General features: G+C 38.3%; 1 protein-coding gene across 4 annotated transcripts in view; it reads right to left on the bottom strand.

The window, feature by feature from the left end:
- The window catches only part of OPA1 (OPA1 mitochondrial dynamin like GTPase), a 96,036-nt gene that overhangs the window by 55,974 nt on the left and 13,443 nt on the right, over positions 1–26,619 (bottom strand). For 2 of the 4 annotated variants that reach the window (XM_080655302.1, XM_080655301.1), the window contains 9 exons: positions 19,249–19,359; positions 13,979–14,032; positions 11,983–12,087; positions 9,836–9,922; positions 6,879–6,992; positions 774–854; positions 573–647; positions 188–259; positions 5–104 (listed from right to left, as the gene is read on the bottom strand). In XM_080655302.1, the coding sequence (XP_080511428.1) occupies positions 5–104; positions 188–259; positions 573–647; positions 774–854; positions 6,879–6,992; positions 9,836–9,922; positions 11,983–12,087; positions 13,979–14,032; positions 19,249–19,359 (799 nt within the window). The remainder of the gene's footprint in view (positions 1–4; positions 105–187; positions 260–572; positions 648–773; positions 855–6,878; positions 6,993–9,835; positions 9,923–11,982; positions 12,088–13,978; positions 14,033–19,248; positions 19,360–26,619) is intronic. The other 2 variants (XM_080655304.1, XM_080655303.1) reach the window with 1 other exon arrangement.

Consider the following 26,619-nt stretch of genomic DNA (forward strand, 5'->3'; position numbering starts at 1 on the left):
TTACCTTGAATGCATAGGATGATGGCATTAGGATTCTGCATATAAGCTTTGCTCATACTGAAAATAGTTTCCTTTGTGTCAGGAGCCATGCCTGATGTCACAGTCTTAAAGAAAAAGGTTTTAAATGTCATTATAAATGTTTTCCACAAAAGGAATACGACAAAATACAAGTTTTGTATATACTTACATTAATCACACCTGGTAAGTCAACAAGCACCATCCTCTGCAGTCCAGGGCCTTTTACATTTAAGGATATGGTCTACTCAGGGGACAAAACAAAACAAAAAAAGTTGGGGGGGTGGGGAAACTGTTAGGAACTCTTCGGTGATATATAGTCTGAAAAGTCTGTATCTCATCCATTCAGATATGGTGCTCAGAAAAATGTTCTTTTTCTGATCCTAAAAGTAATTATTCTAAGACAATTTCCCACAAAATGATATATTAGGAATATTAAAAATATCTATGTTATCTTGGAATAGCAGCAATCTAAATATCAATGCCAATATCATGATTTATTTCATAGCATGACCATTAGATTACAATACATTGGTGAAATGAATTGCAACACTCACCTCAGGGCTAACAGTACAGCCTTCTTTCACATTTTTCCTCATTCGAAGTTCTATTTCATGTCTTAATGCTGCAAGCTATGAATGGAAAACAACAAAGTCCTGAGAAAATCTTCAGTTAACAAATACTCCCTGTAGTTGTCTTTCATAAGCTTACGCAGGTTATGAAGTTACACACATGAACCTCACATGAATGCTACTTACATCTTCCTCCTTGGTAAGATCAAATTCTCGAGAACTATCTTTAAACAATGCTACGTGGTGAGGACCTTCACTCAGAGTCACCTGGAATTAATAGAAAATTGAAATGTAATAATGCATTTACAATTCATATTAATTCCCATAGAACTTACATGGTCTAGACAGGGTCCCTGCATCGCACAAATCCAGGTGTCCTTTCATACTACATACTCCAAGATCCCTGGGGGCTGTCAGGAGACCACAGAGTTCTTTATCTGTATTGTTCATACACCTATCACATGTATTGTGATTGCCCAACAGGATCAATGGCTACTTTGTATCTTTCATGACCTAAAATACTACTGCCCTTTTTGTTTCATAGTCAATATTATATAGAGTACTCAGCACAAATTTAAAACCTGAAAAACTAAAAGAAAACGTTGCCTTTAACTTCACAGGTAAATTCAGATAAAGGACAATTCACTTATTTAACATCTACTTATTGAGAACTAACTATATCAACTGTTGTAGGTAGGTGGGGAAGCATGAAGAATTGACTCTCCCTGTTTTAGACCTCTCTACATACGGGGACAGTGATATGCAGAGATAACAAGACGTAGCAAAACCTAGGTTGTCAAAGAAGAGAGTGGTAAGAAGAGCTAAGACAGCCTTTTCCCAAACAGTGCCATAAATGTAAGAAATCCTCTAACAACTTATAGTCAATGGTTTCAACTTCTCAACTTCACATTCCTTGCTTTTTAAGTATAACTTTTCAAGCTTCCAATTTCACTTTTAAAATACAATTCCTTCTATTGAGACTAGATTAACAGGCTAGATAACAAAACTAGCTGTTTGAAGGCAACAGAGAACAACCTAAAGAATTTGTGGGGGATATTCCTGTAGGTATTTTCCCCAGGGCATTTGCTAATTTGTGGCCTGAGAGAAAAGCTTAAAACTTTGTAATAGTTTTACTGGATTGAGAAGCCCAAGCAGCCAAGATACAGGCTCCCAGAGAAAAATGCACAGCAGTGATGAATCTCCAAATTCTGAGCCCTCCAGAATATTCTGTGTATAATTTCCCTTTGAGGCACTTACACATTAAGAAACAAAGCAGAAAGAAGCTGCTAATGAGGCTAACACACTAAGACAATATTCAAGGAGAGACAAAAATCTGGAGTTCAGAGTCAACCCAGGAGAAATCCTGGTAAATACTCGAGGAAGGGCACACTGGAGAGAGACCAGTCTTGTTGGTTTCAAGGAAATGTGTCCATGCTGGATCAGCCTGACAGAAGAAAGTGAACCCCTAAAATATAACATCATCTATAGCACTACAATTATAGTGCTGATAACAATGTAAAAGGTAGGTTAATATGTTTTTACAGTCGATTACAGAGCATGATATGAGGTGTAGTCAGTTCATTTCCTTTCTTCCTAAATTAGACGTATTCCGTAATCTCACGGCACACCATGAGATTAATTACTATAATTCTGCAACACACCAAAAAATATATTTTCTATCGGTCTAACAACAACAGCAAAAAATAGGTATAATTTTGATTCATTCATACCAAATGGCTATTGTGCTGGCTGTTATACTTTTTTTATTTGACAATGTAAGAGAAAAGAGGTTAGTGCCCCTTACTAAATAGTCAGGTACTGCATGTTTTAAAAATTCTTAAGGCACACAGGTTAAAAATCACTGCTATGGAACAATGAAAAAGAAACTAGCTTGACACAACATGGTTGAATTCGCAGCCAGACCCCAGTGCACTCTGTATGAATCACACCAGACAGCTTGCTGCCATTATAAAAAAAACTCCATTTCTAAGAGATTTTAGCATCAGCCTCACTGTCTCATTTTCTACCACTATTCTGGCCTTCATCCTTGGTGATTTCAAGTCTCCAATTCTCCAACTATTCTATAATACACCACTAGCTGAACTAAAAGAAAAAAAACACACACACACACACACACACACACACAACCATACAGTGTCCCTTTAAATTTGTATCCAGACCTAAATGAGGACATCAGTGTAACTCAGCAATCCTAGTATTTTCTTGACTTCCCTCATCAACTCAATCCTGGACTCATCACTCACCTAGAAAAGACTTCACACTCCCCACTTACTCAATCTTCAACACCCTCTCCACTCTCTCTACTTAACAGCTGTTAATCTAGCTTATGTCTCAGAGGGAGTATAAGCAATCAGAAGTAAACATCCACATTGCTACTTACTTGCCTCCACTGTAAATTCAATAATCAGTTCTTAGCCTTCACCTTCCTTGGTTACCAGCAGCACTGACCTTGCTCGCCACTCCCTCCTCCTGGGTATTTTCTTCCTGACTTTCAGGACACAGACCACACTTTTCTGGTTTCCCTCCTATCACACTGGTTGCTCCTTCACAAACTCCTTCATTGTTTCCACTTCCCTCAATCTCTAATGTTGGGAGTGCCCAGGACACAAGCCTCCATTCTGTCTTCTCTCTACTCATTCCCATGGTGATCTTACCCAGGAAGACCAGGGCTCTCTATACTACCTTCAGATATTCGATTATGACTCCTAAATTTAAGTCTCTAGCTAGCACAGACCATTCTCCAAACTTGCTTCTTTGTTAACAAGTCCCAAACTCCTGATTTTCTTCCCCAAAGCTAATTCATTCTAATCCAGTCTTCCCCATGCCAATCACATGCTTTCATTTATTCAGGCCAAAACCTCAAGTCATCCTGACAACTGACTTCCCCTCTCTCTATATCAAATAAGTAAAAAAATCATGTCGATCCTACTTCCATTACAGATTCAACCATTTTTTACCACCTTCACTGCTACTTCTCTGGTACAAGTATCACCTGGGTACTCCAATAGCTTCCCACCTGGTCTCCTTGGTTCTATACCTCTTGCCTATTCTATTTCAACAGAGCAGTCAGAGTGATCCTTTTAAAAAGTATGTTGTTACTCTGCACAAAACACTGCATTGGCTTCCATTTTATTCAAAACAAAAAACAAAGTTTGCATGATAACCTACAAGGCTCTAGTAATCTGCTCTCCCCAATATCCCTCTGACCTCATTACCTGGCTACTCTTCACTTTGCTCTAGCCACACTGGCCTTGAACATACTAAGCACCTTACTACCTCAGGAGCTTTGCACTAACTTTCACTCTGCATTAAACACTCTTGAACAGGACACCCACAGAAATCCCTTCCTCACTTTCTGCAAATCTTAGTTCAACTGTTACCTTCTCATGCAGCCTACCAATACTCTGGTACCACCATTCCCGTTGCCTGGCTCCAGTGTTTTCTTTTGTGCACACTTACCACTTTCTAACATACTATGTAACTTACTTATTATGTCTAGTAGAGGCCCAGTGCACAAAATTCGTGTACGGGGGGCAGGCGGAGGGGGGGGGATCCCTCAGCCCAGCCTGCACCCTCTCCAATCTGGGACCAGTCGGACATCCCTCTCACAATCCGGGACCGCTGGCTCCTAACCGCTCACCTGCATGCCTGCCTGATCGCCTCTAACCCCTCTGCCTGCCTGCCTGATCACCCCTAGCCCCTTTGCTGGCCTGCCTGATCGCTCCTAACTTGCTCCCCTGCTGGTCTGATCACTCCTACCTTGCCCCCCTGCCAGCCTGATTGACCCTAACTTGCTCCCCTGCCAGCCTGGTGCCCCTAACTTGCTCCCTTACCTGCCTGATCGCCCCTAACCGCCTCTGCCTTGGCCCCCGGCCTAAGCTGCAGTCTGACCTCTCTCTGCAGGAGGCGACCTGGCGGATCAGGGGAAGGAGCTGCCCTCATTACCCCACTGCTGCCACTGTCAGCCTGAGCCTGGGCCCTTCACAGCCGCTGTGGCTTTGCCTGGAAGGACATCCAGAAGACGTCTGCCCTAATTAGCATATTACTCTTTTATTAGTGTAGAGAGCCGTCTGGGAAGGCACATGGATATTTTTTTAATTCTTATCAGCTGAGCCCAAGGGCACTGGCAGAATCCTGTTATCAGTACCCATGTACTTGGAATGAGGAACAAAAAGGACCTTGACCCACCCAAAATAAGGAGCTTACTCAGATCCTGATGAATAGGATTTGGGCACACCCAAAACTCCTTTTGATCTTAAAATCCCTTTTGGAAACCAATAAATATGCTGTGTTGTCTGAGGTGAGTGTGACTGTCTCTCTATCAGAGGACAGGAAGCCACCCGGCACCCAGCTTGAATCTATTTCTGTCTCTTGTCTCTTTCTTTCTCTAATTTCTTAATTCCCAGCTCCTCCCCTCAGGAACCTGTCTTTCTCCCTTTCCGTGCGGGACTCGGAAAAGGAAGAAACACCTCAAGACATATTAGTATAGGTTATTTATTATGTCTCTCTCTACTAGACCATATCCCCATTATGTCAAAGATCTTTGTTTTGTTTACCAACACACTGCCTAGAACAGTGCTGGCACATATTAAGCACCTAATGAATATTTTTGGAATGAGAGACTCTGAAGCCACAGACTTCCTTCCTGTAACCATGGATGAATTGTCAGTATTTCTATATATGGACAACTTGTACACTGAGTCCCAGACTCTTACCTCAGTAACTTTGCTCCCTCTCTCTTGCATCATTTTTTTTCAACCAGATCATAACATATCAATATCTATCTATCTATCTATCTATCTATCTATCTACCTACCTATATAAAAGCCTAAGTGATAGGCACGACTGGTCACTATGATAAGCACTGACCACTGGGGGCAGACACTCAACGCAGGAGCTAACCCATGGTGGTCAGTGTGCTCCCACAGACCTCCCACAGTCCCTCCCCGTGACCCCCGGCTGGGACGGGGAACCAGAGATGGGTAGTGGTGGATGCAGCCCTTTAGGGCCGGCTCCCTCTTCGGGGCCAGCGGCCAACCTTCTGTGACCTGTCCCTCCCCTCAGCCAGCAGGCCCCGATTGTCCCACCACCCGGCCAATGCAGTGGAGGCACAGTGGCAAGGGAAAGAGAAGGGGGGGAGGCAGGAAACACGCAGTGGTGGGGTACCGACAATGGCAGCGTTGGGTGTCTGGCGTCTGTTCCTTCCACACCCGACCCAGCAACCGTTGCCTCCTGTCTGGCCCGGCCCTGATCGGCCCTGATTGCCAACCAGGCCTAGGGACCCCACCGGTGCACAAATTTCATGCACCAGGCCTCTAGTAGAATATAAATATCTTTAAAACACTCCCTTGACCCAACATATTTCAACTGCTACTGCCCCATTTTCTACTTTTTTTTACATTAAAGCTAGATAACTATACTATCTAATAAAAGAGTGATATGCAAATTGACCGTCACTCCCACACACAAGATGGCTGCCCCCATGTGGACACAAGATGGCCAGCAGAGGAGGGCAGTTGTGGGTGATCAGGCCTGCAGAGGAGGGCAATTGGGGGGGACCAGGCCTGCAGGGGTGGGCAGCTGGGGGGGGCCAGGACTGCAGGAGAGGGCAGTTGGGGGGAACCAGGCCTGCAGGGGAGGGCAGTTAGAGGCGACCAGGCTGGCAAGGGAGGGCAGTTAGGGGTGACTGGGCCAGCAGGGAGGGTAGTTGGGGGCAACCAGGCCTGTAGGGAGGACAGTTAGGGGTGATCAGGCTGGCAGAGGAGGGCAGTTAGGGGTGACTAGGCCAGCAGGGGAGCAGTTAGGTGTTGATCAGGATGGCAGGGGAGTGGTTAGTGGGTGATCAGTCAGGCAGAGAGGTTAGGGGAAATCAGGCAGGCAGGCAGGCGAGCAGTTGGGAACTAGCAGTCCTGGATTGTGAGAGGGATCCCAGATTGGAGAGGGTGCAGGCTGGGTTGAGGGGACCACCCATGAATTTCATGCACCGGGCCTCTAGTCTATATATATTGACTCCACTTTCAAGATGCTATTCTCTTACTCAGACTAAACTCCAAAGCATAGTAAGAGGATAGCCTGGCCACCCACTGCACCACTGTCCTCCTCTCCCCTTATTCAGCTCCTGTTACACTGACTTCCTGACTGTGCCACCTACTTATTTTTAATAGGAATAATTCCAAATGCTGTGTCAATTCTTTCTTTAGTTAAAACTCGTCATTTCAACATAATAAACAAGGTTCTAAGGAACTTCATTCAGATGGCCTATTTTCTTACCTTAACTGGAGAGCGTGTCATCATCTCCCCAGATCCTCGTGGGAATATTCGTGCTTGAGCAATCATTTCCAACACACTAGTTTTCCCAGCACTCTGATCTCCAACTACAACAACCTTACGGCAAAAACAATAACATTTATTTATGTTATTCAATACCAACTTATATTTAAATATATATGAAATGCTGCCGAGATTTTTTTTAGTCTTTTCAAGTATCTACAATTTAATGATTTGAAAAATATCATCCATGAAAAAATTGATAGTTGATACGTGTATGCATACCCTATATATAATAAAGAGGTAATATGCAAATTGACCATCACACCCTCACACAAGATGGTCACCCCCATGTGGTCACAAGATGGCCACCACAAGATGGCCGGCAGGGGAGGGCAGTTGTGAGTGATCAGGACAGCAGGGGAGGGCAGTTAGGGGTGACCAGGCCAGTAGGGGAAGGCAGTTGGGGGCAACTGGGCCTGTAGGGGAGGGCAGTTGGGGGTGACCAGGCCAGCAGGGGAGGGCAGTTAGGGGTGACCAGGCCTGCAGGGGAGGGCAGTTAGGGGTGACTGGGCCGGTAGGGGAGGGCAGTTAGGGGTGACCAGGCTGGTAGGGGAGGGCAGTTAGGGGCGACTGGGCTGGCAGGGGATAACAGTTGTGGGTGACCAGGCCTGCAGGGGAGGGCAGTTGGGGGTGACCAGGCCGGCAGGGGAGGGCAGTTTGGGGTGACCAGGCCTGCAGGGGAGGGCAGTTGGGGGCAACCAGGCCTGCAGGAGAGGGCAGTTGGGGGCGACCAGGCCTACAGGGGAGCAGTTGGGGGGGGGGCCAAGCCTGCTGGGAGGGCAGTTGGGGGTGACCTGGCCAGCAGGGGAGGGCAGTTGGGGGTGACCGGGCCAGCAGGGGAGGGCAGTTGGGGGCAACCAGGCCAGCAGGGGAGGGCAGTTGGGGGTGCCTGGGACTGCAGGGGAGGGAGGGCAGTTGGGGGGGGACCAGGCCTGCAGGGGAGGGCAGTTAGGGGTGACCGGGCCGGCAGGGGAGGACAGTTGGGGGTGACCAGGCCAGCAGGGGAGGGCAGTTGGGGTGACCAGGCCTGCAGGGGAGGGCAGTTAGGGGTGACCAGGCTGGCAGGGGAGGGCAGTTTGGGGCGACCAGGCCTGCAGGGGAGGGCAGTTGGGGGAGACCAGGCCTGCAGGGGAGGGCAGTTGGGGGTGACCAGGCCTGCAGGGGAGGGCAGTTGGGGGCGACCAGGCCTGCAGGGGAGCAGTTGGGGGGGACAAAGCCTGCTGGGAGGGCAGTTGGGGTGACCGGGCCAGCAGGGAAGGGCAGTTGGGGGCGATCGGGCCGGCAGGGGAGGGCAGTTGGGTGCGATCGGGTCAGCAGGGAGCAGTTACGCGTCGATCAGGCTGGCAGGGGAGTGGTTAGGAGGTATCAGGCTGGCAGGCAGAAGCGGTTAGGGGCAATCAGGCAGGCCGGCAGGCGAATAGGTGGGAGCCAGCAGTCCTGGATTGTGAGAGGGATGTCCGATCGGGCCTAAACTGGCAGTTGCACATCTCGAGGGGTCCCAGATTGGAGAGGGTGCAAGCTGGGCTGAGGGACACCCGCGCCCTCCCACCCCCACTCAGAGCACGAATTTTGTGCACTGGGCCTCTAGTTGAAAATATAAATAGCAAAACATGAATTGGATCCATTTACTAGTATAGCCAAAATTTTATTAAAAATTTGTGTTAATTTAAACCACTATTTCTAAAACCAGACAATTCAAGTTCCACAAGTCTTTCTCATAGCTAGTTTACTCTTTACAAAGACATTTTCAATTCTATCTGGTCAAATTTCACTTATGTGCTGAATTTAATCCACTGTTCAGTTACTTTAATATAATGAATATTATGAATATGTAATGCCAAATATGTAACAGCCTTCCTTGGTTACAGATAAATGTAAGTCAACCAATGGATCAAAGTATTCAAATAACATTCAATACTTAAAAAATCATCTATAACTCATAAATAATCTACACTAATAAAGAGAAACATGCAAATTACCATCACTCTGCTATGCTACCAGCCAATCAGAGTGAGTATGTAAATTAACCTAAAAACATGGTGGCAGCCCCGCCCCCGCTGCTCCAGGCCTGTGAGCAGAGAAGTGTGGTGCCAGCGCCTGAAGCTGGCTGCAGCCCGGGAGACGAAGAAGCCGCCTGCCCTGGAATCCCAGGCTGCAGACAGCAGCAGAAGCCTCACATCCGCCTGCCCCACGTCCTGGGGTAGACAGAGAAACTGGGCCCCAGCACCTGAGGCTGGCTACAGCCTGGGAGACGAAGAAGCCGCCTGCCCCATGATCCCAGGCTGCAACCAACCAGAGAAGTTGCCCATACTGCATCCCAGGGAAGATGGAGAAGCCGCCCACCCCACGGTCCCGGGCGCCAACACTTGCGGCTGCAGCCCAGGTGAAGCCACCTGCCCACCATGCCCTGTGGCCGCAGCAGGCCTGGGCGCCTATGGCTGACCAGAGGGAGGGAAGCCCGGATCCTGGGTGCCTGCGGTCGGCTGGAGGAGGGAATCCTGGGTCCCAGATGCGGGCCGAGGCAGAGGTGGTTAGGGGCAATCAAGCCAGCAGGGGAGCAGTTAGGGACAATCAGGCTGGCAGGTAAGTGGTTAGGACAGCCGTTCTTGATTGTGAGAGGGATGTCTGACTGCCAGTTATCCCCTGAGGGGTCCCAGATTAAAGAGGGTGCAGGCCGGGCTGAGGGACACCCTTCCCAATGCCCCGCCCCCGTGCACGAATTTCATGCACCAGGCCACTAGTATTATATAAATAAAAAATATATGTCTCTGGTTTAATCTGTGTGTATATGTATATATGTATGTGTATGTAATGTGTGTGTGTACATACACATAACTTTTTTAAAACCTAAATTTTTGCTAAGGGGCCAGTTCACTATGTATTAAGTTTTCTCTTACCCTTGGCAAATGATCTTGTGTATTATAACTGGCATCATAATCAGATAGAACATCAAGAACTTCAGAATACATGTCAATCAAAGATTTCTACAAAAGTAAAAAAATAATATTAATTAAACAGTGAAAACATTTAAAAAAATACCATAGATGTGTCAAGAGGAAAAAAAAGCTGATAAATTCATAACGTTTTCCAAAATCATGGTATTTTTTTTTTCTAATTATGCAAATACAGTCATAGTTAAACAGTATAGAACAGCCGTGGGCAAACTACGGCCCGCGGGCCAGATCCGGCCCATTCGGCTGTTCTATCCGGCCCGTGGAGCCAAAAGAGCGGAGGGTTCTCTTGCTCTCCCCTCCGATCCTTTACTTTGAATTTATATTAGTTCACACAAACACTCCATGCTTTTGTTCCGGCCCTCCAGTCCAGTTTAAGAACCCATTGTGGCCCTCGAGTCAAAAAGTTTGCCCACCCCTGGTATAGAATAAAATTTTATTTCTTATCTAATTTGTCCAATTTATTTTATTTAGATATACACTGATAATTAAAGTACATTAATTCTGGATTTCTTAACTTTCTAACTAAATGGTAAAAGAGGAAAGTTGTTATTTAATATTGAAGAGTTAATATTAAATGCCCAACAAAGAAAATAATTAATAGCATAAAGGCCAAATAAGGTTAGATGACCAATTGAAAGGAAATCATCTTCTACTAAATTTGGTGTGTGTGTCAGATATAGATAGAAACAGATAGGAGGTGGGGGGTGGGAAACGAAAGACTGAAAAGAAGATTAAGGTGGAGAAAAAATGACCAAAAAGATGGTTAAATCAGTAAGTATGATTAAGTGTACTTTAACAACTGCATAGCTAATAAGTGAGAGCACCAGGGGCAGACCTGTAAGTGGAAACAGGATCAAACACAGTACTCGACAAATAACAAGATTCAAGTAAGTATTTGATGAATAAATGAACAAATACACTGGCTGGGTAAAAAGGTGTGCTATCAAGCATTTAATAATTAAAGGTAAGTTTTAACGCTAAGGTAGAAACAAAATAAGGGCCTACAATTCCCTTCATCTCTTAACACCTAGAAATAATAAATGTGAAGCAACTGCTATCCCTCCATTAAAAAATAAACAAAAAATGCTTTAAATTTTCATTGACATTTTATTCTATGACAGAATATACTTTTTCTGACATAAACTCTCAAAATATATTAACACTTGGACATAACTTTTCTCAATTGCTGTGTGTAATCTGTAAATAAAGCCATGCTATTTATTTTTTTTATGCAATCCTGATTTAGAGTCAGAACTACTAATACCTGTTGCTTAAACTACAATTGCGTATCTTTGGACCATGGTACCAAATGTATGTGCCATGACTTATTGCAATTTTGCTACACACAAATTCAGTTTATTTATAGGGGATGTAAGTTAGAAGAATTACTTCAATTTAATTTAATACGTACAGCTTGGTTTAGTGGGAAATACATTTTTTTTGTTTGTTTTTCAACTAGATAGAAACATCAACGAGAAAATCATTGATTGGCTGCCTCCTGCATGTGCCCTTGACCAGAATCGAACCTGGGACCCTTCAGTCTGCAGGCCAACGCTCTATCCACTGAGCCAAACCAGCTAGGGCTTAATTTATTGATAATGGTAATTACCAATATGCTGATAACAGTACCAGCATATGCTTTTTCAAAAATTCTTTAAAATGCCTAAGGAACAATCCAGAAGAAAATGTTAACTTTCTTAAAACTGAAGGAAGTAGCCTAATCATTCACTGGAAACATAAATAAGGCAATGATGGTAAGTCATATATAAACATCCATCAACTCAGAATTCTGGTTTTAAAGCTGTAGAAAGGAAATAGGCCTAAAGACATACTAGGTATTTCAGAAAAATAAACTGATTCATGAGAAATGGCTGGTAAAAGTATGAAGGTTTTATGGGCATAGTTTAAAATAAATGTCTAGAAACTACAATTTATAAAATGTGCTAATATAGGAAGAGAACTTTCTATCCCTGAAGGATAGCAGGTGACAAAGGAGGATAGAACATTTTATGGTTATGGTCCCTTACACACAAGTACTGATGAACACAAAAAGTTTTGAGAACCAACAAATTAAGATAAAATTAAAATACCTTAAGCTTTCTATGATGGATGCCTTTGTCATCTTTCTGCAACAATAATTTTCTCAGTTCTTTGTTCTCCTTTTCCAACCGTTCCAAGATTCTCTGGTACTTTAACTGAAACAAAATAATACCATAACTACATAAGAAAAAGATGGGTTAATAAATAATATTAAGTCTAAATTAAAAGCTTCTAAAATCCTGAAGTCATATCTCCTGACTATTCAAAATAAATTATTTCATTTCAAAAGTTCCTATGAAAATGTTGAGAGAATAAATTATGAAAATCTCAAACAATAAATTTCATTATAGTTTTCTATTATAATTTGGCATTTTATTTGGAAAATTCTTTGGTATTTACAATGAAGAAATTAAATTATTTAAAAATGTAAGCATTTAAAGCCTGTCCTTAAGTACATTCCATGAAGCAATATTTCCTGTTATATCATATCAACATTTTTTAAGTCTTCATTATAGGGACAACTTGGCAAAAATTCGAACTCCTCCCATTCCCCATATTTTGTGTTTTAATTGAAATGACATCCTATCCTATGTAATAAAAGCTTAATATGCTAAGTGTCCGGTTGTCTGTTCAACCAAAGTGTAATATGCTAATGATATGCTAAGGATGCTCAACCACTTGCTATAATGTGCACTGACCACCAGGGGGCAGACGCTCAGATCCACAGGTTAGCTTACTGCTGGGGTCCAGCTGATTGGGACTGAGTAAGACAGGCCAGACACGCCGAGGAGCCCTTCCACGGTCCCTCCCCGGCTGGCCAACCTCCCGTGTCCTTCCCAGGCCCTGATAGTGCACCGGTGGGGTCCCTCGGCCTGGCCTGTGCCCTCTTGCAACCCAGGACCCCTCGGGGGATGTCGGAGAGCCGGTTTCAGCCGATCCCACAGGCCAGGCCCAAGGACCCCACTGGTGCACATGCACCAGGCCTCTAGTAAAATAATAATAGTTAACAGTACCTGAGCATGCATTATGTGATAGGCCCTTTAGTTAATGTTGCACCTGTATTAACTTCCTTAAGCCTTCACATCAGGCAAAGGCTAAACAGATTAGGAATCTGAGATTAGGGATGCTTGGGTACCCTATCCAAGGTCAGAGTTTTGAATATATAGAAAGGTGTGAGTCAAGGGTTCAAACTTTTCCAACTTCTAAGTTTCTGTGGTCAGAGATTACACATTAATTTTTAAAATACTGATATAACAGATTTTAAGAAGCAATACATTTAGACGGGTTGTTTTATCAAAAGTAAATGCTTGGCTACATACTCTTAAATAAATGTGATCCTTTCCCAATTGGTCCTCTCATTTTTTACACTATAATTTCTTCTCTGAGCATTAACAAAGTTTGAAAAACTATTAAGAATTACTCCATCCTACAACCAGCAGAATGTTTATGTTCAATCTATAATATCATGCCTTTTATAATGGAAAATATCTCTTAGAATATTTTTTAAGTTGTAGTCAATATTCTAAGAACATAGTAAATAACAGGAACTCATGGTTCTCTCCTCAGAGAATGTCCACAGTAAGCCAAATTAAAGAAAAACATAATATTTAGTTTAACTATGTAGTATGAAACAGGTAGAACTATAGGTTAGATTCCACTATAAAGTTTTTATAGAATTATTCATTTATATGTAGTAATAGTCTATAATCGTATCCTATATAATAAAAGCCTAATATGCAAATTGTCCCCTCGACCAGGAGTTCGACCACTTGCTATGACGTGCTCTGACCACCAGGGGATGGCGCAGAACATGGCAGGCGTTGGTGATACATTGCTGGCAGAGGGCGGCAGTGGAGGCACTGCAGGCCCCAATGGGCCCCTGATGAGAGCGGGACCTCAGCGGGATGGTGGAGGTGAGTGGGCGGCGCCAGGTCAAGGCGGTTGCACACAGAGGCCCAATCGCCCCGCCAATTGCCCTGCAGACAGCACCAGCCTTTTATTATATAGGATAAGATGTCCTTGGCTCTTCTCACTCATCAGAATTACCTGGGTATGTAGAAGTTCTTCTTGAAGTTGGTCAATTTTCTCTTTGTCTGACACCTAAATATTTAAAAGAAATTAATTTTGAGTAGAATTAGGTTTATATAGGATGTACTGTAAGTTAAAAAAATTTTAGAGTATTTTAAGAGTAAAAACTGATTTTATATGCATAATCAAAGCAATTTTAAATCAAATGATATTTAAGAAAGTAAAAAACAATTATATTCATCAATAAGAAGAGCTCATTAAATTTCATATTAAATAAAAACCTTAAAAAGCAATCATTTCCTGTTGCCATTCTAATCATTTCTTATGAATGGCTTGTTAGAAAAATTAGACATATATGGTTACTATGTTCTTCACAGCTTGTTTTGTGCTCAAGCACAGGCACTTGGATGCATGGAGAAATAAAGCATTGACAGCCCTACAGAAATGTGTTTTGGGAAGTCAGATACATGTTATCATTTACAGGTACTGAAAAAGTTCATTGATCATAGTGTATATTTTAAGCAAACATTATCCATTTCCATTCTGTAAGTAGGGAAGTATTTAATAAATGCAAAGAACAACTTGCATTTTCAGAGCTCTAAGTGGAGCCAGATGATTGTTTTTAAATTTAGTTCTAGTGCAAGATCTGTTAACACTTAATATAGCAAATGCATCAGTAGCAATGAGGTCAAGTAAAGCAACTAAAATTAATTTGGACATAAAACAAAAGTATGACAAAATCCACAGGTATTGCAGAAACTACTTCAAATTGTTATTAATATTAATAGTTCTAAAGTAAAATACCCCAAAACAACAAAGAACTTTATTATGTAACAGGCTTTAAAGTTGTCACAATACAATTCTAAATATCAAACACAATGATCAATTTTAATCAAAATGATGTCATTTATGACAAATCCACATAACTGTGCTTTGACTCCTTGGTAAGGTACAGAAGTTGTCATTTTCAGTCTTTCAAAATAATGGTCTAATTTCTGATCATCAAAATTTGCAACATGAATTTATTTCATAGGACACAAAAATATGTTTAAAATTCATGTAAATCCTTGTTATTCATTGGCTATTTAAGCAATCAAGACATCATGATAGCAAATATATATGAAAAAATTTTAAATGATTTGTTCAAGAAGGCATTAATAATTTTCATCCATGCAATAAAGTTAACTTGAGATTTTAATTCCTATTCCCAAATACTTTCTCAAAATTTTCCCCAAACACTTCTTTTAAATAAAAATGACGTCCAACCAGCATGGCTCAGAGGTTGAGCATGGAACTATGAACCAGGAGGTCATGGTTCAATTCCTGGTCAGGCACATGCCTGGGTTGGGGGCTTAATCCCCTGTGGGGGGACATGCAGGAGGCAGCCCATCAATGATTCTCTCTCATCACTGATGTTTCTAACTCTCTCTCCCTCTCATTTCCTCTCTGCAATGAATAAAAAAACATTTTTTATAAATGTCAATGCTTGTTAGAATAGGTACATATTATTTTTTCCTTAAAAGCCTATGCCTAAAAATCTCTAACTATGTTTCAGTAATTAGAAAAATGATAATATAAAGCAAACTTTATTGTTGTTTTCTCATTCCTGTATAGCAAGTAGAGACTTATGGATAGAAACTCTTCATTTGACTGTGTGTTTGTGTAGCATGGACAAGAATTATTAATAGTCTCCTAAAATGTGAGGAAACAAGAAAGTTGGAGAGGAGCCCATAACCCAAAGAACAAAATATTGAAGGCCAAAGGAGAAATAAATAATTCCACATTTCGATCATAAGGCATGCCATCACACTGTAACAATGTGGTCATAAAAATTTTTTTATGCAGATTGAATTCCCAATTCATTTTAAAAGGTACTTTGATTTATTTTGTTCCATTAAATATTCATCCAACTGCAGCTAAATTAGTAGGAAATGTATAAACAGTATTAGTATAAACTGTTTTAGTTTGAACGTAAATATTTAATGATTTCATGCAATATATCCTAAATTAAATAGAAAATTCAACATTACACAATGGGGCAATAATTAAGAAACCAATACAATTACACCAAAAAGTTATACTGTTTATTATAAGCCAAAGGCTTAAAAGGTTATCTTAGTAATTTGGTAAAATAAAAAGGGTATACAAAAAGTTAAAATGATATAAGGTTATTAGAATATGACAAATACAATCTTTATGCTAACAGTATTTAGTATCATGACTGTTAAGATTTTTATAAATTCATATTTTTAGGAGTATGTAGATTTATCTTTTGCCCTCTGGCATGATTCTTAGGAATAACTCATGCACCATTTTACCTTCTATCTGCTTAACTTACTGAAACATCAAAATTAATGTTTTATTATAAGACAAGTGATGGTGGAGTCAAGAATTACACCTAATGTTTTCTAGGAAACAAGGTAAATAAGTATTCATGAGAAGATACTTAAGCATATTTTAAGAGACTAGCATATGCTATTTTTTAATCTGTCGCTTATTTAAGGTCTTAACTAGCAATTTGGATATATTTTATTTTGATGAACTTTACTGAAAAAATTCAACTCCTTACGACAAGAATAAGTTCTTGTCCCATTGAATATAATCAGTTTGTATTATGAAGTTAATTTAGGACTCACCCTGACAGAAATGGGTATCAATGGTCTTGAAACCAGGGCTTTTCTACAATTCCAGGGCTGTGAAACTGATGGAGAAAGAGCGGAATCCTCCGCAGAAACAAGCTAAAGCTGAAAGACAAAAACCTTTACTAGCTCCTCACAAAACCAAGCCCGATTTAAAAATTTTAAGTATTTTTCCCTACTAAGCCATTGTGGCCATTCTGAAATACCAAAACACATATATGAAAGCCTCAAAAACATCTTTGTATGTGTACATATTCATAGGAGGCAAAACTACCAAAGGCAGTTTTAATGTACTGTCCTTGCATGAGCTCCTTTGCTCAGGAGATACAAGGGAAATTTTATAGCTGCTACTACTAGCATGATATAAAAAATGAAGCCTTGCTTATACTTTCAAGAAGGTAAGGATGAAAGAATTATTAAAAAGCCACAAAAAGCTGTGGTTTTGTACCTCAAGTAAACATCAAATGCCTGGATGGACAGAAGTCTTATGAATTAAGATTTTGATCATTATGGTGAACGGCTGAAAAGTCATCTGTGTACTAACTATAAGGGAAAAGTAGGGAAGATACAGTAAGGAAACTATTTTTCAGGAAAGTAAAGGGAATGATGAAGAGTGCTCTTACTATAGAAGAATGTAAATGGTTTTAGAGTCCCATGTACTTTTACCCAAGGTAACTTCACAGTGGGCAGGAACAGCCTCCGTTTGGTGATCCACTGTGCAACGTAATAAAACAGAAGAAGGTACAGTCCTATCAGTCACTATTTCACAAACAAGGAAAGTGAGGCATAGAAGTTATTGGATAAACCAATAAATATTTGAAATGGAACATCACTAAGCCTGAAAAATGGCAAGTAGGCCTCAAATGAGCATTAACCTTTGGCAATGTAGAAAATAATCAATATTCACTACTAATAGCCCTTAAATCATCAGATTAAAAAAAAAAAAACCCACCTTAAACCATATCTTAAAATCTGAAAATGGTAGATCTACAGGACTCATTTCAAGTTATTTTACCATTATGAACATTTAAGAATAACTTTTAACTAGAACTATATTCATATTTCTAAACAATGTACCAGAACGGAATAACTCCTTCCCCTTCCTTCTGTAACAAAGCTAAGGATCAGCCTTAGCATTCAATTTGTTAGAATATTTAAATGGCACTCTCAACAGCATACAGAACAGAGAATGCTAAAGCACCATTTAAAATAAGTCTTTCTTTTTTAAAAAATAATTTTTCTTTGTTGTAAGAATTACAGATATTAAAAAAATAGTGTAAGTGTTTCTTTGGTAACATACATGCTTTAATTTAACGAAGTAGAAGAATAATTTACTTTCTATTATCTACCTATGTTATCCATTCACTAAAAGCTAAACACATACAGTAGTTGATTCCACAGCCATGGAATTGAGAAAAGCCAGGAAGTAACACTGAAAAAATAAATGAAACTGTGATAAGTGCTCTTAAGTGTTTAATCACCAACATGAGACAAGGTTAGTCAGCATAAGCATTGCACTAAATCATTATAATATTGGTTGATTCCAATACCAGAACCGACAGGAAGCTCATTATATGCATGACTTAATCTTTCTTCCTAAGATTTGTACAAAACTTTAAAACTTTTCTGATATGTGACAACTAGCTGATTTCAACAGAATATAACTTTAAATCATTACATTCATTTCATTTTGACTTGAAAGTCTTTTTAGAACATTAACCTTGGGATCTACACTGTGGGATCATCTAACAGCCAAAGCGTATTTTTAAGGACTTCTTGATTGTACCTATAACTAAATATTTGTATAGACTTACACTGACTTTTATTAAAATCTGCTCTTTAGCGAACAGAATTATATCTGATTTCTAATGTTCTTTCAGTGGTCCAAGGTAAAACTTACGTTTTTATTGATGAATGTGGATAAACTTTATTCAATGAGTTTATCAACCTGAATAAGAATAACTATGCTGCCCTGGCTGGTGTTGCTCAGGGGTTAGAGCATTGGCTTTCCCACCAAAGGGGCCAGGGCCCCAATTGGGTGCATGCAGGAGGCAACCAATTGATGCGTGTCTCTCACATTGCTGTTTCTCTCTTCCTCTCTCCCACTCCCTCCCGTACTTCCATTCTAAGAATCAATGGAAAAAGTAATAACCTTTGGTGAGGTTTAACACCCACCCCCAAAAAAGAATAACTATCCCCAAAAGTTAAATCAAAATTGTTTTCTTCTATAAAAAATAAAGCCATTCTCTGCTGATCCATTTCACCTAAAACAAATACATTTCAATCTTTAAATAATTGAGCATGGCCATTCATAGTAATCCTTTTCATTTTAGTAATAAAAACTTGGAGAACAATTAAGTAGACAAGTTAGCTAAGAATTTAGGATGACTAAATAACTGAACCAAGTAATCCATAATTCATTATTCTTCCCTAAATACTAATTCAAGGACCCCCACAGTTAATATAATTGCTAGAAAATATATATGTTGGGTATGTTTACCCTCTCCAGGAAAGTTACTTTCATAGTTTTACTTTATCAAAAATAATTTCTCATAATTGGAGTCCATGAATGGATTAAGGTGACATGATCTCGGTAGAAATGGCTGATTAATCTGAACACATCAGTAGCCCCCTTAAACCATCCATCACCTTGCGCTTCTGTTGGGCATAGCTCGTGCTATATTGGCCAGCAGCTCTGCGTGCTTCCTCTTCATGTTCTTGAATTTGCTGTTGTAAGAGAATGAGCTCACCAAGCAGACCCTGCCATGAGTTTACAATGAGGAAAAGAGGAAAATTGGGGAGGAGAACAATGTTAAACCAAAGGGCACAAGAAAGGAACAAATGTAAGTTAGGGAGGAATGGAAAGCATATAACAAAAAAAATGGAAACATTTATGTACCTTTAGAGCCGTTATATAATTGGGCTCTGTACCACATTTCCATTTTTCCCCTCAGTAAAATTAGATGTCTCAGAAACATAAAACAGCGTAGTTTAAAAAGTGAAAAGGAAAATGCAGTAAGTGACTGCTGAATAAAATGAACCAGATACACAATACCAATCTACAGTAAAACCCAGATTAACCGGAATGCTCAAGGAAGGTGGTGCTGTTAATTTAGAAATTAACTAAATTTCTTAGTAATAGAAAACTCAGGAAAACAAATGCCTCAACCCTTATTTTTTGATTGCCAATATGAACTAGTGTTTACTCTAGACTTGATCCATATGAGCGGAAAAATGAAACAGTTCTTAAAAAAGTGTTGACCTTATAGGTCTAAATCTCTTAATTCTCAACCACAATTCTCATAGGACTGAACAGAGGATACATAATTGTTTATTTACTTATTACATTATTATTTTTAAGTAAATGTTTTTTCTTCATACTGTATCTGATGTCTTCAATTAAACATTATAGCCCCTCAAAAATATTAATTTGAATTTCTGAGCATCGTTAATCAAGATTTTACATTAATTCATATATTCTGCATGCCTACACACAAACTTACTTGACTAAAATTTAGCACTTTTTTCTTTTTGCAAATTAAAAAATAGTGTTTTAGACACTTTTAACTTTACACATCAAATAAGTAATTTGATTAAATTTTCACTTTTTATGTGCTGTTTTAACATTAAATAAAAATAGCCTCTGAGAATATAGAGTACATATCAATTACTAAAGCAAAAGCACTATAAAAGAACACAATTGAGATATGGAGATAATAAAATAATTATAAAAATTTAAAATGAAACAAACTCAGTTTGGCCCTATGTACAAAAAAAAAGTCACCATTTCTATGTTTAAAATTCATTCCATGTAATAATCTTGAAATGTTAATCTGGTGCAGCTTTTTATCACAATATATTCATATGCGGCATGACACTAAAAATACATGTCATTTTCTGTACACCATTTTTAATTTGTCCTATTAGATAACTGATCTTGAGAAATGTTGGAGAAAATACAAACTAAGAGTTGACAAGGTTACAAGCCTAATATTTTCTCAACTATAAACCCTAAAAAGGCTAACTTCCAATGAATGAGATCAGGGATTTGCATATGAATGGTGTTCTGGCTGGATATTTACCAGATTATAAAAATAAAAGGAGTTAGGGAACCTAATACTCATTAAAATCAAATTAGGAGTTTCATATACCTTCAGAGCTTTTTAAAATAACTATCAAAATATTTTATCTAATGCAATTAGAAAGTCTCTTAAAATGAAATACATTCAAATTTTAATTAGTAGACTCATCCAGAGACGTTATAATTCAGTTTACTCATATACTCCAAAGGCTTACAGAAATAAAAAAGTTTTTCAGAAAAGAAAACGGGTAGGCAACTGGTGCAGGCCAGAAGAGGTCAGGTCAATGGGGAAAAAAGGAGGACAACTGTAGTACTTTCAACAATAAAAATAAATTTTAAAAAATAAAAAATAACCCAGCCAGTATGGCTCAGTGGTTGAGTGGTGACCTGTGAACCTGGAGGTCACGATTTGAATCGAGGTTGGGAGCACATGCCCTGGTTGCAGGCTTGATCCCCAGTGGGGGCCATGCAGGAGGCAGCAGATCAAAGATTTCTTCTCATCATTGATGTTTCTATCGCTCTCTCCCTCTCCCTTCTTCCCTGAAATCAATAAAAATATTAAAAAATAAAAAATAACAGTTATAGTAATAAAGCAACAATAAAAAATTTAACTATGTATGGTGATGGCTGTTAAAACTAGATTTATTGTGGTGGTCATTTTAAAATTTATTCTAATATAGAATCTTTGTGTTGGCCACCTGAAACTAATATAATTTTATATATTAATTATACCTCAATAAAAAGACAAAAAATAAAGTTAGAAAAAAAGAAGTAAATACAAACAAAAAAAAACTATTTTAAATTAAGGGAAACTATTAGCATATAATTTAGGGGATTTTATTTTGTTTGATTCTTAGTTTTAATACATAAGTCTATAGTCATTGCCAATAATAATGGCACTAGCTGACTTATACTATAAGTCAAAGGATGAAACTAGTTGATATTTCTGTAAGAGAAGAAAAAATAAAAGTGATAACATAACTGAAATGTCAACATTTGTTTCCAAATTTAATATAAAATATTTTTATAAAAACCTTATCTACAAAGATATATCTTTTAAATAAATACTTTATAGTCATTGTTAAGTCTGGCAAAGAAAGACAAAACCATTACCCTCATCATTCCCATAATTTTTTAAGACATGTTTTCAATGTTTTGTATCATTACTTTTCATCAAGCAGAAAGATCCAAATTATTTTATTCCAAATTCAACTTATTTTCAGTCATTTAGTCATTTATTGTAGTTACTTCTTCTAATCATGCAAGTATTTAGATTTCTCAAAACAATTTCCTTTTAAAGAAGGGAATTCCCATGTTGGCTTACACAGTAGTGTACCTGTGCTTTAACTAACATACCAACCAGTATTCTAATTTACACAGTACCAAAGCAGTGATAAAATATTCCACATTTCTTAACTGCTGGTCTATCAGGCACAGAATTCTTTTTTATTTGTAGCTTAAACACCCTTTCTTATTTTATTGCTTATATTTATATATAAATTGTATGGTAAGTACTTTAATTTCTATTACATTACAAGGAAACACCCTCCTTCTAGTGACACTTCACTTTCCTTCCAAGTCTGTTACTGAAGGAAGCACTGTTATGTGAATATAGTTGAAATTAACTGTTACCTCCTGAAAAAAGTAGGAAAAAACAAGAATTAGACACAGAAAAAGCTATTTACACTATGCTACAGGACTAAAGGATGTTACCCTTATCCAATTTAAGGCACTAAATCTCACCCTAAGTACCAAGTGATAGGGTATACAGCTTCTAAGTTAAGGCCATGTGGAATAAGAAGGGCAAGAAATGTGTGTATCCACTGTGCAAGACACACTCTTTCAATGGACAAAACACATTTTTTCAATAAATATTTTCCCTAGCTCAGACATTTTTCTCTCAAGAAATAGCACCTATTTTTAACTGATACATATTAGATATAAAATATATTGTTATAAATATTAATAAAATTAGTATAAACAACTACAGGTGATATACTCTCTAAACACCTAGCTATGTCAATTTGACACTATAGATCTCACAGTCTCTTATTTCATGTACAGTGTTCTGTTTTTTTAAAAATTATGTTAGATCAAGAAAATCAGTGATAACTCCAGAAACCAAAATATCAACTGAAAATGCTGCAAAAACCTAAAAGTAGATGAGTTTGGTAGAAAGTTTTAAATAATCTTGAAATTATAAGTCATTCATATGAGAGTACATTTAAAATACTATATTTTTATTTAAAAATGTATTGCCAAATAGGGCCCCTACCCTATTTGTTTTTATACCTAGCATCTAGAATAATGTCTGCCACGTTGCATGTGTTCAAGCTAGCACCTAGAGTAAGACTTGATACATCTGTTGCTTAAATGAATCAAATTACAACCTACTTTTACCTAATACTGCACACAAAGTTCCCAGCATAAAATCCCAATTGGTTTCCTAAAAAATGCCTATTCTGTAGATTAACTACACATCAACCCTACAACCCATTTTCCCCAATCCCCAGAACAGACTCCACAGAGATTAAGAAAAGGGAGGAAAATTAATCATATAATGTAAATATGCTATTTACTTATGTACTAAAAGATAAGAGAACAACGATTATAGTCATAATCATCATCATCATTCCCATCTAACCAAACATAAGTTGCAAGTTTCCTAACTCTGTAGTTACTTGATGGTGCTGGTTGTGAGAATTTCATTTTATTACCACATTTGTTACATAAGGAATCCCAGAAATGTTAGTAGTACTTAAGCAACACTGCTGTTAACAATTTAGTACTATATGTACTACCTAACATTCCTGTTTTCCCCAATAGCTGCCAAATATTGAAGGCCAAGAGAAATTCACAGGTAATCAGTAAAAAGACATATTATATAAAATCTTTAGGCCCATTCTTGTTGGCATCAAATTTATTACTTTCAATTAGCCTCTCTTCTACTGAGTTTAAATCAATCAACTGATTTTGCTAAGAGCTCAGCACTATCCTAGGTGAGATTCTGTGGTAGAAATATTCCATCAATAGTAAGAATGCAAACCAAAATAGATAGTGTTACATATGACAAGTGGTCTAAATGTTAAATGTATAATTAATGGAATTAAAATGATTACAGAGGCCTTAATGAATGTGACAACTGAAATGGGCTTTAATGATGAATAATTAGCCAGAGGAAAGGAAAGAGCTATTTAGCTCGGAGGTACAACCTAAGCCACATAAATAAGAAATAAAGTAACATATTGAAAGGAAAAGCAGTAATGTATTACTGTTTAATAATTATACTTAAAACAGTAATACCACTTTTTATGATTTAGACTTTTAAAATGTCCTCTAAATATTTTCTATAAATTATAATTGTTTATAACCTTCAGAATGACCATATTCCTTATTTCTACAATATGTTTATGACCAATCAGAAACATGATAGAACAAAACCACAGATACTAACATGTCTCCTTTAGCGTATTTTCACTAGAACACAACAATCTTACTGAATCTAAAAAGTAGACACACTAAGTAGTCTTAACACCCATAATGTATTATGAGCAATATGCAGAAATCTACCGATAAATTAACTCACTCAAACAGGCTCACCATTCTAATTTCTATTTTGTTTTCAGGTAGTTCTAAAGGTCTCCAAGTTTCAAAAATATTATTCAGTTCACTCCAAGGGCTCTTTCTAATATTTTAAAGAGGACACAAGTTTTAAAATTTTTGATTAACAAAAAGCATTTATTGAAAAGTGGTTTCAGTATTTTCTATTTTATTTATTTATCAAAGATACATATCAGCACTTTTCACCAACATAACATAAATAACTACTGTCCACAAACTGAATGGAAATAAATCCAGGCAAAATCAAAGAAACCTGATGTCTAGTTAGCCCATACATAGTTCTGTGCAAAGATATGCTTTCTGTCGACTTTTTGAAGACTTCCATTACAACTTTCCAGAACACCTAAAGTCTAGTGACCCCAGACTGGGAACTACAGGTAATCACTTCATGTTGTTCATTCTGTCTGACTCAAGTTAAACAATCTGACACCTGTGTTCCCTCAACTCCCCGTCACTTTCTTGTCAGTTGACTTTGAAAGGTCCTAACTTGTTCCTCTACTTGCCAGCATTTCTCCAGATGTTTCTCCTATTAGAAAGCACAAATCTTTTTTTTAGTTTAAATTATAGAAATGTTTTCAATTTATTACTATTATCTTAAAAAATCTGATGCACGTTTTCTTCTACATATCTAGCAGAAGTCTAGCCAGAAACTTAGGTATTAAACTATGGCCAAACCCTGAATACCATTTTAAATCTGGAGCTCTCAGACACCAGACCAAACCAATTAAAAAAGGTATCAGCTAAACTCTATACTATCCTACCACCTTTAATCATTGACCAAATTTTCAAACTTGATGTTTTAGAGTAATTTCTAAAAAGGCCCCGGTCTAAGCTAAGGATTCTCCTTCATTACCTTAAATCATCGATTTGTAGCCAGGTCTCTTAAAATCAGTTTTTCTACACCTTGTCTGAATAGTTCATTATTCTCAAGTATCACAGATAACAGTCAAGCCTTAAAACCATAATGTTGCATATTAATAGAATTAAAACCACTATTAGAGGTTGAAAATGCATTTTCTGTAATTTTTACAATAGCATTTGCTATCATTTTATTTAGTAAAGCAGCTTAATTCCAACTCCAGATTTAGTATTTACAACAGCTGAAAATTACTGGTGAGTTTTTGAGTGGGCAAGATCATCACCATAAATTAAGAGATCCTGATCTTTTACTGATTATTCATTTATCACCTTAGTAGGATTTTAAGGGAATTATCTGAGTCAGGCCCTAAAGTAGGTTTCTCATTCACCAAAGCAATCCTAGGCTACATCAGAGAAAAGCAGAGATGCAGATATCCACTAACTAACCTAGGCAACAAGAAATCTTGTCACTCAAAAACATACCATATCAGAGGTTCCTTCTCCCAAATTAGATTGGCTCCTCTCTGTACAGTAGATCTACCTGTATTAAGGGCCAAGGCCTTGGCTTAAAATAAGCTACGCATAATTGGCTAGTTTCCATTCAATTTTTTTCCCCCAGTAGCATGAATAGTCAAGGGTATCCCTTGATTATAATAAAGCCAATGAAAAGGGTATCAAAAAGATCAAGTTAAAAGGCAAATATGCACCCATGGGTGTACACAAACACTCAGGTATTTCAAATATTTTCTCCAAAAGATCAAGTTATAAGGCAAAAGAAAAAAAACATTTTGAAATATAATTAAAACTTGGAATATTATGTAAAAAGTTCAACGTTAAAGGAAAGGGAGAGTGATAGAAACCTAGAAATTTTCTTCCTGCTTCTCAAATAAACACAAAATAATTTATCTTTCAATGTATTAAAACCATAATAACCTTCAGTAAAAAGCTACATAGTCCATACTTAATTTTAAAATGTTCATAGAGTATTTTTTCCAGATATGTATCTGTCTAGACATACATTTTTTTAATAGCCAAGGAATCAGTTATCTTACCAATTCCAAAATATAAAAACTAAGAAAATGTAAGGTTAACATACGCATATAAATACAAAGAAATGTATGTTATTCTACATAAGCAATTCTCTAAAACTTTCATATGGATTTTGTTAATATATGTTTTGAAATTGACAAACCCTAAATAACCTCATACGTACATAATTTTATTGACTATCAATGTAACAGAATTGATTTCCTACTAAAACCCACTTCCTACTACCTTGATATTTTCCCTAAGTGTATGACATAAAACATTGGTCCCCAGCCCTAGCTGGTTTGATTCAGTGGATAGTGTCAGCCTCCATCTGAAGGGTCCCACAGGTTCATTTCCGGTCAAGGGGTGTACCTGGGTTGCAGACTTGAACCCTGGCCCAGGTTGTGCGGGAGGCAACCAATTGATGTGTC

This window comes from Plecotus auritus (genome assembly GCF_963455305.1).
Source record: "Plecotus auritus genome assembly, chromosome: 2".
NCBI classification, from domain to species: domain Eukaryota; kingdom Metazoa; phylum Chordata; class Mammalia; order Chiroptera; family Vespertilionidae; genus Plecotus; species Plecotus auritus.